Genomic DNA, 14,587 nt, shown 5'->3' with positions numbered 1-14,587 from the left:
ACCACACCCGGCTGAGGTCTGTTTCTTAAGAATGGTATTTATGGGGCCGGGCGCGGTGGCTCACACCTGTAATCCCAGCACTTTGGGAGGCCGAGGCAGGTGAATCACAAGGTCAAGAGATCGAGACCATCCTGGCCAACATGGTGAAACCCCATCTCAACTAAAAATACAAAAATTAGCTGGGCATGGTGGTGTGTGCCTGTAGTTTCAGATACTTGGGAGGCTGAGGCAGGAGAATTGCTTGAACCCAGGAGGCGGAGGTTGCAGTGAGCCGAGATCACGCCACTGCACTCCAGCCTGGCAACAGAGTGAGACTCTGTCTCAAAAAATAAAAAAAGAGTGATGTTTATGGGAGAAGTGACAGAGGATAAGGCTAGAAAGTGGGCCAGATGGTGAAGGACTTTGACTGCCATGCTGTAGACCACGAAAAGCCATTAAAAGTTCATGTTCTCTTTTGTTCCAGTAACAGGACAAGCTGGCCTCCTCGATAAATACAAAATAAGTTATTTATTTTAACTATAGAGATTTTATGGCTAATATATAAATTTTAAAAAGCATGTTAACACTAGTTTGACTTTAAAATAGAATTTATTATAAAGGAACTTGACGATTTTTGTTTGTTTGTTTTTTTGAGATGGAGTCTTGCCCCATCGCCCAGGCTGGAGTGCAGTGGCGCCATTGTGGCCCACTGCACTTCTGTCTCCTCCTGGGTTCAAGCAATTCTCCTACTTCAGCCTCCCAAGTAGCTGGGACTACAGGCATGTGCCACCATGCCTGGCTAATTTTTGTATTTTTAGTAGAGACAGAGTTTCACCATGTTGGCCAGGCTGGTCTTGAACTCCTGACCTCAAGTGATCCGCCTGCCTTCTGCCTCCCAGAGTACTGGGATTACAGGCGTGAGCTACTGCGCCTGGCCTACAATGTTTTAAAAGGTTGAAAGAGGAGACTAATAGCACTCTTAACATTGCTTAGGTTCCATAAAGATTAAAATACTCAGGGCTGGGTGCTGTAGCCCATGGCTGTAATCCCAGCACTTTGGGAGGCCAAGGCGGGTGGATCACCTGAGATCAGGAGTTAGAGACCAGCCTGGCCAACATAGTGAAACCCCATCTCTACTAAAAATACACACACACTCACAAAAAATTAGCCAGTTGTGGTGGCGCATGGCTATAATCCCAGTTACTTGGGAAGCTGAGCCAGGAGAATTGATTGAACCTGGAAGGCAGAGGTTGCAGTGAGCTAGGATCACACCAGTGCACTCCAGCCTGGGTGACACAGCGAGACTCTGTCTCAAAAATAAGTAAATAAATACATACATACATACATACATACATACATACATAAAAATAAAATAAATACTCAGGATTTTTCGTAGTGACAGAAAAAGTCTATTTGACTTTTTCCTATAAAAGTCTAGTTGAAATTAGGTACATGCCTTGAGAATGGCAGATAGCTGAAGTTGCAATAATGAATGAGTCTAGGAAATCATAAATAACAAGATAAAACATACAACATAAAGCATGAGATGAGGAAGAGAGAATAAAGATACTAAACAACAGAATTTTTTTGAGACAGAGTCTCGCTGTTGCCCAGGCTGGAGTGCAGTGGCGCGATCTTGGCTCACTGCAGGCTCTGCCCCCTGAGGTTCACGCCATTCTCCTGCCTCAGCCTCCCGAGTAGCTGGGACTACAGGCGCCCGCCACCTTGCCCGGCTAATTTTTTGTATTTTTAGTAGAGACGGGGTTTCACTGTGTTAGCCAGGATGGTCTCGATCTCCTGACCTCCTGATCCGCCCGCCTCGGCCTCCCAAAGTGATGGGATTACAGGCATGAGCCACCGCGCCCGGCCAACAACAGATATTTTAAGCTTTGAACCAATATATACAGATATTCGTGTATCTGTATATGAATTGTACAATTAACTTGAATGGATATAAGAATGGTCCTGAATGTTTTGGGTAGTCTTTAAAAACAGAGTCAGGCCGGGTGCTGTGGCTCATGCTTGTAAACCCTGCACTTTGAGAGGCCAAGGCAGGTGGATCGCTTAAGGCCAGGAGTTTGAGAACAGCCTGGCTAACATGGTGAAATCCCATCTCTACTAAAAATACCAAAAAATTAGCTGAGTGTAGGTGGCACATTCCTGTAATGTGGGCTACTTGGGAGACTGAAGCACGAGAATCACTTGAACCCAGGAGGCAGAGGTTGCATTGAGCCGAGATCATGCCACTGCACTCTAGCCTGGGTGACAGAGCGAGACTTTATCTCAAAAATCAACATAAATAAAAATAAAAAATAAAATAAAAACAGGATCAGATGGAAGAATCAGAACTTTTGTGAGAGATTGCCTGAATTTGTAGGCAAACCTGCTGCTCAGGCAGGTAGCCTGTTCTCTAGAAAAGCCAAAAGATTTACAGATTCATAAAGTAACTGATGGGCTTTGAAAATGACTGTGTTTTTCTTCTGGACCTGTCATGAGATGGGATATTAGTTATTGATTCTTAAATATCATCTGTTATACTTTAGAAATCCTGGTTATTCCAGACTGAGTGTAGAAAAAGTGAAAAAAGTGCAGACTTTGGAATGAGACAGATCGGAGTTCAATTCTAACTCTGTCACTAACTGTGAGACCTTACCTTGGAAAAGTTATTTGTCACCACACCTGCCACCAAGCCTCAGTATTTTTGTCCACAAATTTGGATAATACCTTTTTTTTTCTCTTTAGTTTAAAAACTTTTTTTTGAGACCAAGTTTCGCTCTTGTCTCCCAGGCTGGAGTGCAGTGACATAATCTTGGCTCACTGCAATCTCCGCCTCCCGGGTTCAAGTGAGTCTCCTGCCTCAGTTTCCCCAGTAGCTAGGATTACAGGCACGCGTCACCATGCCTGGTCAATTTTGTATTTTTAGTAGAGATGGGGTTTCACCATGTTGGCCAGGCTAGTCTCGAACTCCTGACTGCAGGTGATCCATCTGCCTCGGCCTCCCAAAGTGCTAGGTTTACAGGGGTGAGCCATGTACCCGGCCTAGTTTTTAAACAATTTTTTAAAAATAGAGATGAGGTTTCACAGTGTTGCCCAGGCTGGTCTCAACTCCTGAGCTCAAGCGATCCGCCTACCTTGGCCTCCCAAAGTGCTGGGATTACAGGCGTGAGCCACCATGCTCAGCCTGGATAATACCTTTTTGCTGTGTATGGGGGCAACAGTTAGAATTTAGAGACCTTAAAACTAATATAAATTCTTTCACAGTGGATATGATTTGCTCTCCATTTGAGAAAAAGAAAAGTTTATGCATGTCACTGAGTAATGTAGTGTAGCTTAAAACATCAACAAAAGTTCCAGACTCATAAAAACATATGCATTAAATATGTACAATTTTTTCATGTTTCAATTATACCCAATAAAGGTATTTTTTCAAAAAAATCAAAGATAGCCCAAATGTGTTAGAGACATAAGACCATAATGTGATTGAAATTAAGTAAGGCAATAATTCAGTTGGTAGTATTATATTCTTTCTCAGGGTACAAACTGGCAGCCTGTGGGCCATGTTTGGTCAACAGATGTACTTTGTTTCTTTGTGCTGTGATGAAAAGAAATGGAATTTGAGTGCATTTAGGTGGAACATACATACTTCCCCTCTCCAACAGTTTTCTATGAGCACCACTAGTCTATATGGCCTTAATTGCCTTATGCTCTGCTTGATTCACACATCCGTTTGGCTCCTTAGGCATTTGGGTTTGACCTGCCTCTTGGGAGGGGCAAAGAATGAGATGAGTGGTGGTGACAGTAAGAGGGAAATGGGTAATCAGAAACAAAAAAGGAAAAAAGAGAAGGCCAAGGAACCAAATATTCAGTGTTTATTCTCTAGAGTCCAAAGGAGAGAGGCATTGAACCTGGAAGGCACAAATTATCCAGTCAGTGGAGAAGTGTGTGTGGTGCACGTGTGATTCCAGTTTATCTAGCCTCAACTTTGCCTAAATGACATTTCTGTCAAAATTATTTCCTCCATTTGCTCTAATCTGCTAATTTTTAATTTGGCTTTCTGGGTCTTGGATTTTGGTTATTAGAAGAGGTTTTGCCATCTATCTTCTATACTTTAGTCTCTTGTAATTTTGACAAGCCTGAAGGTAGGCCTTGGGCTGTAGAAAATGCACCAAGAGTTCTTGTCATCTTTGAGATCTCTTGAGTGACCTTGTAGTTACTTTTCACTCTGCTACATCATCATTTCTTTTTCTACTTAAAATAATGCCTATTAAGGATTATAAAAATTAATTACTATATATGAAATTCCTAATACAGGCTTGGTGGTGATTATTATTTACATTAATAATCAGAATAGTTAATCTTATACCTCTCAGAAAATGTGTGATATTTGTAGTTAAAAAAGTCCTTCTCAGCCCTTCCTGTTTCACAACTGCTGACTGCTACGTCTTAGTCCTTGCATTACCAAGTTGGGATGACCTGGCAAAACTCTTACCAGAAGAGAAAATGCTTCTCAGAAATGCTTTACTTTACCTCAGTACATGAGTACTCTTGACCTCAAGAGAAGTTGTGGGGAAGCAGATGGGCAGAATGCATCATGATGAGATTAGTGTGACAACACTGTAAATAAAAGAACAGTTATGTGCTGTCACACTGAGTTTTAATCATCATTTAGACAGCTTCATGAAGGCTCTTTTAGATGTTTTCTTTTCATTTGCTGTGACATCTGCAGGGGCTTGCTAGGAAGAAGTGTCTGAAAGAGCTTATGATGACTTCTGGAAGTGACAACAGGACTTGCTGACAGTCTGCACAATTACATATATAGGACTTAACTGGGGTGGAGCCAGCAGGAACTGGTCTTGGCAGTCAAGAAAAAGCACTATTTAATTTTTCTTAGTGATTAGATAGGACAGCTTCAGTGGCTTTATTTTCCCAATTGAAATTGTTTAGCTGTTAGAGGACTCTCTGAGGCACTCAGGTTCTAGGAGTGGGGTCAGTTTCCTGATTCCCAATATACTGAATATCAGAGGAGAATTCAGAAAATCTCATATTTAATTCTTATATGTTTTTCACTTGTAATGATGAAAGCTTTGGCTAAAGTAGCTTTCAATTGAATTAACTAATATTCCTGTTTGAAGAGGTGGAGCCTTTTTTGAAAAATTGGTGAGGCAGCCAGCCAGCATGATCTCTCTCCTAATTATATCTGGGTTGGAATCTGGTAATGATCCCAGATCTCCTTGACCTCCCAGAGATTTGTATAAAAAATTTTTTTCCTGATTACAAGAACATATTACCAAGAATGAAAATATTATAGAAATATATACTTAGAAAAGCTGCCCATAATCCCGCCAGTCAGAAATAACCAGTATTCTGTGTATATCCAGAGACCGTATCATTTTATGTTTTGTTTAAGGACTCTATCCATCAGAAAAATACCACCTAATTCAAATACAACTATTGCTATAGCCATTATTTACTAAACATTTACATAATTATTTAACTCTCATAATAATCTGAGAAACAGGAGTATCTTCATTTAAGAGCTTAAGAAACTGAAGTGGCCGAGGCAGGTGGGAGGCCAAGGCGAGTGGATCACCTGAGGTCAGGAGTTTGAGACCAGCCTGGCTAACGTAGTGAAACCTCGTCTCTACTAAAAATACAAAAAAATTAGCCGAGTGTGGTGGCACATGCCCGTAGTCTCAGCTACTCGAGAGGCTGAGGCAGGAGAATTGCTTGAACTTGGGAGGCGGAGTTGCAGTGAGCTGAGATTGAGCCACTGCACTCCAGTCTGGGCGACAGAGCGAGACTCTGTCTCAAAGAAAAAAAAAGAAAAAAGAAAAAATCGGTGTGGGGGTATGTAGTAGTAGAATGATTTTGAGAACATTTGACTTATTTAGAGGCAGTCTTCTCTTTTTGAATTGATTAAGCTAATTGACATAATTCTGTATTATTCATAGGAAAACAAAAGCTGAAGACACTGTTATTCACATCCTAGTATTTCCATGAGTTTTTACTCTCGGAGGTCATTTGAGAATAGGTGGTGTTATCCTAGGATAACACCATATCAGGGTCTGGTCTTCTGTTGGTTAATATTGGTGTGGGTGGCCATCCCTGGGACTCAGCTGTGAGCCTGCTGTCCTATTCGGTGCATAGATGAGGGATGAGTTTGCCCAGATATCTAAGGCATATGTTTGGCTATTGAAGTTTCAGAGCTTTGTGTTGGCACTGAAATTCAAAAGATAGTTTTGAATTTCCTATCAGAACTATCAAAAGAGGGGTTCCTGCAGTCTTCTATAATAGCTTATCATCTATCCAGAGTGTCAAAGACTCTGAACCCTCTTGTGTCATATCTTCCTCCCAAATGTTCATCAAACTGTTTGAGTTCAGGTTACCTCAGTGTCTTCAGTAATTATTTTCATGGTGCTCCTAAGTCAAGGTAAATACCTAACACTTTTGTTTTATTGGTTTGTTAGATCCAAACAGCTTATTTATTTCTTAGCCATTGAGTAGACATTTTTTAAAAAAATCATCCACATAGGCCGGGCAGTGGCTGACAACTATAATCCCAGTGCTTTGGGAGGCCAAGGCAGAAGGATCGCTTGAGCCCAGGAGTTAGAGACCAGCCTGAGCAACATAGCAAGACCCCATCTCTATGAAAAACAAGCAAAAACAAAATCATCCACATACATGGAAAGAAAAAAATATTTTTATTTCATTCCTAAATAACCATACTTTTTTGTTTGTTTTTGAAACAAGATCTCACTCTGTTACCCGGGCTGGAGTGCAGTAGCACAATCACAGCTCACTGCAGCCTTCACCTGCCAGGCTCAAGTGATCCTCTCCCCTCAGCCTCTCAAGTAGCAGGGACTACAGGTGCACACCATTGTGCCTGGCTAATATTTTTTATTTTTATTTTTATTTTTTGCCTTATTTTTAGTAGAGACAGGGTCTCATTATGTTACCCAGGCTGGTCTTGAATTCCTGGGCCTGAGCAATCCTCCCACCTCAGCTTCCTAAATTGCTGGGATTATAGGCATGAGCCACCATACCCAGCCAATCATAATTACTTACTAATAGGATGTATCTGCTGTTGGATATTATACAACTCCTCCAACCTTAGAAATCAGATTGGACACTGCCACCCTCATTTCTTGTTCCACACTGATTTTCTTTTTTTTTTTTTTTTTTTTTTTTGAGATGGGGTCTCGCTCTTTCGCCCAGCCGGGAGTGCAGTGGCGCAATCTCGGCTCACTGCAAGCTCTGCCTCCCAGGTTCACGCCATTCTCCTGCCTCAGCCCCCCGAGTAGCTGGGACTACAGGCGCCTGCCACTGCGCCCGGCTAATTTTTTGTATTTTTAGTAGAGACGGGGGTTTCACCGTGTTAACCAGGATGGTCTCGATCTCCTGACCTCGTGATCTGCCCGCCTTGGCCTCCCAAAGTGCTAGGATTACAGGCGTGAGCCACCGCGCCCGGCCTCCACACTGATTTTCACACACAGAACTTCATTTTTGCTGAAAACCCAGCTGTACAAAGATGTGATCATTGAAAGAAATCTAACATCCAATGTTGAAACTGAACTACCTTGAGCTAGTAGTGGTTCACATGATGACCAACAGATGTTAAGTATCACTGTGTTTCATTTGAATATGTAAAATATCCTGTAGGACCTGTGAGTTTGCTGTGGTACCCCAGGGCAGCTTGGTGTAATTTGGAAACCACAGTTTGAGCAATGATCCCAAACTATCAAATCAGGGTCTCTGGGAGTTGTGGTGTGGGTACTCTTTTTTGCTTCCCCAAAATATTTTTTGGTGATTATGGGAAACAGCTGGCCTCTTTTTTTTTTTTTTTTTAATTTTATTCCCATTTTACAGATGACATCTTATTTCTTTGTGTGTGTGTGTGTCTGTGTGTGTGTGTGTGTTTTGTTATTTGAGATGGAGCCTCACTCTGTTGCCCAGGCTGGACTAGTGCAGTGGTGCCATCTCAGCTCACTGCAACCTCCACCTCCCAGGTTCAAGAGTTTCTCCTGCCTCGGCTTCCTGAGTAGCTGGGACTACAGGTGTGCGCCACCACAACTGGCTAATTTTTGTATTTTTAGTAGAGATGGGGTTTCACCATGTTGCCCAGGCTGGTCTCGAACTCCTCACCTCAAATAATCTGCCCACCTTGGCCTCCCAAAGTGTTGGGATTACAGGCATGAGCTACCGTGCCAGCCAACATAACATCTTATTTCTTTTTTTTTTTTTTTTTTTGAGACGGAGTCTCGCTCTGTCGCCCAGGCTGGAGTGCAGTGGCGCAATCTCGGCTCACTGCAAGCTCCGCCTCCCGGGTTCACGCCATTCTCCTGCCTCAGCCTCTCCGAGTAGCTGGGACTACAGGCGCCCGCCACCACGCCCGGCTAATTTTTTTGTATTTTTAGTGGAGACGGGGTTTCACCATGGTCTCGATCTCCTGACCTGGTGATCCGCCCGCCTCGGCCTCCCAAAGTGCTGGGATTACAAGCGTGAGCCACCGCGCCCGGCCCTTATTTCTAATTTGAGTTTCATATTTGTTATACTTGATTTCTCAGTCATTGGTGGTTGATAGCCACTGAGCCCCAACAAATAATGCAGCCCTGTCAGACATTAAAATATTCTTACTTTTTCTTTCACATAGGGAAATAATCTTCCAAATATATACACATAGCATTTACATTATATCATTATGGTTTTGATTTGCATTTGTCTAATGCCTAATGATGTTAAGCACCTGTTCTTGCACTGATTGGCCATTTATTTATCTTCCTTGGAAAGATGTCTGTTCAGATCCATTTGTCATTTTATTAATTGAGTTGTAAGAGTTTTTTATATATTCTGGATAAAAGTTCTCCATGATTTGCAAATATTTTCTCCCATTCCTTTGAGTTGTCTTTTTACTTTCTTGATGGTATTATTTGCAGCACAAAAGTTAGTAATTTTGATGAAATCCAATTCATCTGTTTTTTCTTTTGTCATTTATGATTTTGGTGTCATCTGTGAAACCACTGCCTAATCCAAGATCATGAAGATTTATTTCTATGCTTTCTACTAAGAGTTTTATAGTTTTAGCTCTAGCATTTAGGTCTCTAATTCATTTTAATTTAAATTTTTGTGTAATAGAGATTTGAATGATTTAAAATTTTTTCTCTCTTCAGAGGTAGCAACACTAGAAAATAAAGATAAAAAATGGGCCAGGCGCAGTGGCTCATGCTGGTAATCCCAGCACTTTGGGAGGCCAAGGTGGGCGAATCACTTGAGGCCAGGAGTTTGAGACCAGCCTGGCCAACATGGCAAAACCCTGTCTCTACTAAAAAATGCAAAAATTAGCGAGGCATGGTGGCATGCATCTATAAGGCCAGCTACTTGGGAGGCTGAGGCACAAGAATCGCTTGAACCCAGGGGGCAGAGGTTGCAGTGAGCTGAGATCACGCTACTGCACTCTAGCCTGGGCAACAGAGCAAGACTCTGTCTCAAAAAAAAAAAAAAAAAAAAAAAAAAAAAAAAAAAAAAAAAAAAAAAAAAAAAGAACCGACCGGGCACAGTGGCTCATGCCTGTAAATCCCAGCACTTTGGGAGGCCGAGGCGGGACGATCATGAGGTCAGGAGATTGAGACCATCCTGGCTAACACAGTGAAACCCCGTCTCTACTAAAAATACAAAAAATTAGCTGAGCGTGGTGGCGGGCGCCTGTAGTCCCAGCTACTCGGGATGCTGAGGCAGGAGAATGGCGTGAACCCGGGAGGCGGAGCTTGCAGTGAGCCGAGATGGCGCCACTGCACTCCAGCCTGGGTGACAGAGCGAGACTCTGTCTCAAAAAAAAAAAAAAAAAGAGAACCTAATTTTTTTTCTCACTCTTCTCTGTTCTGAGTACACTGTTTTTACCTTTTCTTACTTAGATGGTGAACTAGATGATATAGCAAGGCTTGACTTCTAAACTGGCAAGTGAAGTTTTTATAGAGAAGGATGTTGAAAGGAGGAATAACATACTAAAACATATGGCACATTTAGTTTATGGTGAGATCCCAAGTAGTCTATCTCCCACTATAAACTTGAACATGAGTTTAAATCTTCTCCTTTTCAAGGCCGGGTGCAGTGGCTCACACCTGTAATCTCAGCACTTTGGGAGGCGAAGGTGGGCAGATCACTTGAGGTCAGAAGTTCGAGACCAGCCTGGCCAACTTGGTGAAACCCCGTCTCCACTAAAAATACAAAAATTAGCTGGGCGTTGTGGTGGGCGCCTGTCATCCCCACTACTCAGGAGGCTGAAGCAGGAGAATCGCTTGAACTTGGGAGGTGGAGGTTGCAGTGAGCCAAGATTGCACCACTGAACTCCAGTCTGGGTGACAGAATGAGACTCTGTCTCAAGAAAAAAACAAAACAAAAATCTTCTCCATTTCAAAATGGTTTAGAATTGTATGAGGTGCCAGGGGTCCCAGTTTTCTGTATCGTATTAGTTGTAACTTGTGAGCAGCTGTGACGAGCTACTTGGTTTTCTCCTCAGGGGTCTCTCTTTTTGGCATGTCGGCCCTGTTACTCCCTGGGAACTTTGAGTCTTATTTGGAACTCGTGAAGTCCTTGTGTCTGGGGCCAGCACTGATCCACACAGCTAAGTTTGCACTCGTCTTCCCTCTCATGTATCATACCTGGAATGGGATCCGACACTTGGTAAGTTAATTGGGGATTTGCACATTTTCTCTGTGAAGGGAGTGGGGAGACTGGGAGGATTTGCAAGAGTGGATCTCGCTCTATTGCCCAGGCTGGAGTGCAGTGGTACGATCTCAGCTCACTGCAACTTCTGCCTCCTGGGTTCAAGAGATTCCTGTGCCTCAGCCTCTTAAGTAGTTGGCGTTATAGATGCGTGCCACCGCTCCTGGTTAATTTTTGTATTTTTAGTAGAGATGGGGTTTCACCATGTTGGCCAGGCTGGTCTCAAACTCCTGCCCTTAAGTGATCCACCTGCATCAGCCTCCCAAAGTGCTAGGATTATAGGCGTGAGCCACCGCGCCCAGCTAGTGCTGTTATTTTTTTATTTTATTTTATTTTATTTTGAGACCAAGTTTACTCTGGTTGCCCAGGCTGGAGTGCAATGGCACGATCTTGGCTCACCGCAACCTCCGCCTCCCAGGTTCAAGCAATTTTCCTGCCTCAGCCTCCCAAGTAGCTGGGATTACAGGCATGAACCACCACGCCTGGCTAATTTTGTATTTTTAGTAGAGACAGGGTTTCTCCATGTTGAGGTTGGTCTCAAACTCCTGACCTCAGGTGATCCGCCCGCCTCGGCCTCCCAAAGTGCTGGGATTACAGGCATGAGCCACCACACCCAGCCCTTAGTGCTGTTCTTAAGGTTAGTTGTGACTCAGAGTCCTCTTGGGGAAAGCCAGACAAGTTCACAAGTTCCCCTCTGCGTTATCTGGCAGTCCTGCTGGTGGTGTAGCTGAGCAATGGTATATAGGCCTCACAGATACTTGCAGGGTCTCATTATGAACTCTTCCTTTTTTAATTTAATTTAATTTTATTTTATTTTATTTTTTGAGACAAAGTCTTGCTCTGTCTCCCAGGCTGGAGTGCAGTTGGCACGATCTTGGGTCACTGCAAACTCCACCTCTTGGGTTCAAGAGATTCTCCTGCCTTGACCTCCCGAGCAGCTGGGACTACAGGCGCCTGCCACCACGCCTGGCTAATTTTTTGTATTTTTAGTAGAGATGGGGTTTCCCCATGTTAGCCAGGCTGGTCTCAAACTCCTGACCTTGTGATCCACCCCTCTCAGCTTCCCAAAGTGCTGGGATTACAGACGTGAGCCACTGTGCCCTGCTGAACTCTTCATTTTTAAGAGGGATATTTAAAAGAGATCCCTGAAGGCCTAGAATACATGTTTATGAGATAAATATTAATTGGTACCTATTTATGTGTCAGGTACTGTTGTAGACACTGGGGATTCAGTTATGAGCTAGATAACCATTGTTGCTGCTTTCATTCTTCCGTTCCTGTTGACCCAGAGTAGTGCTTCTGACAGGACTCAAATAGATTACCTTTTCTTATCTACACATTATATTGCATTTTTGTTTTGAGCTATTGGACAGAATGGGGCCAACTTTAATAGAAACTGGGTGCCAAGAATTCCAGGTTTTAATACTGAGGTTAAGAATCTTTTTTTTTTTTTTTTTGAGACAGAGTCTTGCTCTGTTGCCCAGGCTGGAGTGCAATGGTGCAATCTCAGCTCACTGCAACCTCCACCTCCCAGGTTCAAGCGATTCTCCTGCCTTAGCCTCCCAAGTAGCTGGGATTACAGATGCCCACCACCAGGGCCAGTTAATTTTTTTTTTTTTTTTTGGTATTTTTGGTAGAGACAGGATTTTGCCATGTTGGCCAGCCTTACAGGTGCCTGCCACCACACCCAGCAAATTTTTTTTTTTTTTTTTTTTTTTCTGTATTTTTAGTAGAGATGGGGTTTCACCATGTTGGCCAGCCTGGTCTTGAACTCTTGGCTTCCCAAAGTGCTGGGATTACAGGCGCGAGCCACTGCACATGGCAGGAATCATTTAATAGATTGAAAACTGTCCATGTTGCCTCCTATGTGACCTCATGGTCTGCTCAAAACTGGTTTCTAAAATTAGACAGGTATGGTGGTGTGCGCCTATGGTCCCAGCTACCCGTAAGGCTGAGGTGGGAGGATTGATTGAGCCCAGGAGGCGGAGGTTGCAGAGAGCCGAGATTGTGCCACTGCACTTCAGCCTGGGTGACAGAGTGACCCCATCTAAAAAAAGAAAAAAAAAAAAAAAATAGGCAGGCGCAGTGGTTCACGCCTGTAATCTCAGCACTTTGGGAGGCCGAGGCAGGCGGATCATCTGAGACCAGGAGTTCGAGACCAGCTTGACCAACATGGAGAAACCCTGTCTCTACTAAAAATACAAAATTAGCCGGGCCTGGTGGCACATGCCTGTAATCCCAGCTACTCAGGAGGCTGAGGCAGGAGAATTGCTTGAACCCAGGAGGCAGAGGTTTCAGTGAGCCGAGATCATGCCATTGCACTCCATCCAGCCTGGGCAACAAGAGCAAAATTCCGTCTCAAAAAAACCAAAAAATACAAAAATTAGCTGGGGGTGGTGGCATGTGCCTGTAATCCCAGCTACTTGGGAGGCTGAGGCAGGAGAATCCAGGAGGCAGAGGTTGCAGTGAGCCAAGATCATGCCACTGCACTCCAGCCTTGGTGACAAAAGTGAAACTCTGTCTCAAAAAAAAAAAAAAAAAAAAAAAGATTTTATATTTTGTAGTCTCCCTAGTTTTGCTTCCAAGAAGGCAATTAAAATTCAGTTCTTTCTGTTTTTTCATTACTTCTGAATCTGAGCCAACTGTCAGATGGATGCTTTTGCCTTAATTTCACTTTTTATTACTTCCAAATCATAGCCTTAGAGACAAGCACTTCCTGGATTTCAGTCTGGTCCAATAGACAGTTTAATGGAATAAAAAAAATGAGAGACTAAATGACTTATTAAATTAAGTGTCTGTATCAACTGTTCCCTGGGGCAGTGTTCAGTTTGATTTAAAATGAGGTTTCACTTCCCTGAGGGGGAGGCAGTAGAGAGGGAGGACATTTCCATTAATGACTTCGTATTCCACAGAACAAAGCTCTGTAAAGAAAATCAGCTGATCAGCTTCCTCTGTTCATATTTTGGCTCAGGCAGAGACTTGCCCTATGTTTGTCTTTGTTCAGTATGGGGGGAAGAGAGGGGAGGTTTTACAAAATTGCAGAACTTAGAGCTTTTCTGCCCTGGTTCTTGCCTGTGATAGTAATCTTTTTGTTGAGGGAAGTGAAGAACCTGAAGGTCCTTAAGTCTGCTTTTATTTTTTCTTCTAGCAAGTACTAGCTGTGAGTGTGGGACAGGATTTTGTGTTTTCTGTGACAGTCTGTAGTTTTTGGCCTCTGAACTTGATAGTTGACTTGCCAGAAGATCTAATGGGGGAGTGAGGAGTGAAAGAGTAGGAGGTTATAGGGTCTGTGGCATTCTAGGGAATATCCCTGCCTACTACCACTACCCAGTAGGACTCACTCTCTATAAAACATTGTCCTTATTTAAGCAAAACAACTCTTTGTGGAATCTGCTTGACTCCTAATCTCCTAGTTAGAAGCAATTTGAGGGTTGAGGTGGAGGCATCTTCTCATCCTGATTTTTTTTTTTTTTTTTTTCTGGGCTCTCTCCATCTTTTCTCTGAACTGACTCCTAATTTAGGCAGTTTTACATTCAGACTGTGGGCGTATGTGTGTATGTGTGTGTTAAGGCGCCATGTATGTGGGAAGTGTGGAAAATGAAGACTGCTTTTGCCCAGGGGCTCATTTAGTGACTTACAATATAATATTAATATGTTAATATCCCTAAGACACAAGAGAGTCACAATTAGTGTTTTGTTAAATGTGGGGCTGGGGGCATGGTAGCTCACGCCTGTAATCCTAGCACTTTGGGAGGCCGAGGCGGGTGGATTGCTTGAGCTCAGGAGTTCGACACTAGCCTGGGCAACGTGGCAAAACTCCATCTCTACCAAAAATACAAAAAATTAGCCAGGCATGGTGACGGGTGCCTGTAGTCCCAGCTACTTGGGA

The 14,587-nt window shown here is 43.2% G+C and overlaps 1 protein-coding gene across 2 annotated transcripts in view; it reads left to right on the top strand.

The window, feature by feature from the left end:
* The window catches only part of SDHC (succinate dehydrogenase complex subunit C), a 54,060-nt gene that overhangs the window by 36,734 nt on the left and 2,739 nt on the right, over positions 1 to 14,587 (top strand). For both annotated transcript variants that reach the window (XM_030824063.1, XM_030824065.1), the window contains one exon: positions 10,493 to 10,656. In XM_030824063.1, the coding sequence (XP_030679923.1) occupies positions 10,493 to 10,656 (164 nt within the window). The remainder of the gene's footprint in view (positions 1 to 10,492; positions 10,657 to 14,587) is intronic.

The sequence above is a fragment of the Nomascus leucogenys genome, chromosome 12, assembly GCF_006542625.1.
Source record: "Nomascus leucogenys isolate Asia chromosome 12, Asia_NLE_v1, whole genome shotgun sequence".
Taxonomy (NCBI): Eukaryota; Metazoa; Chordata; class Mammalia; order Primates; family Hylobatidae; genus Nomascus; species Nomascus leucogenys.
The sequence above is the reverse complement of the archived record's forward strand: the minus strand, read 5'-3'. Positions and strand labels throughout refer to the sequence as shown.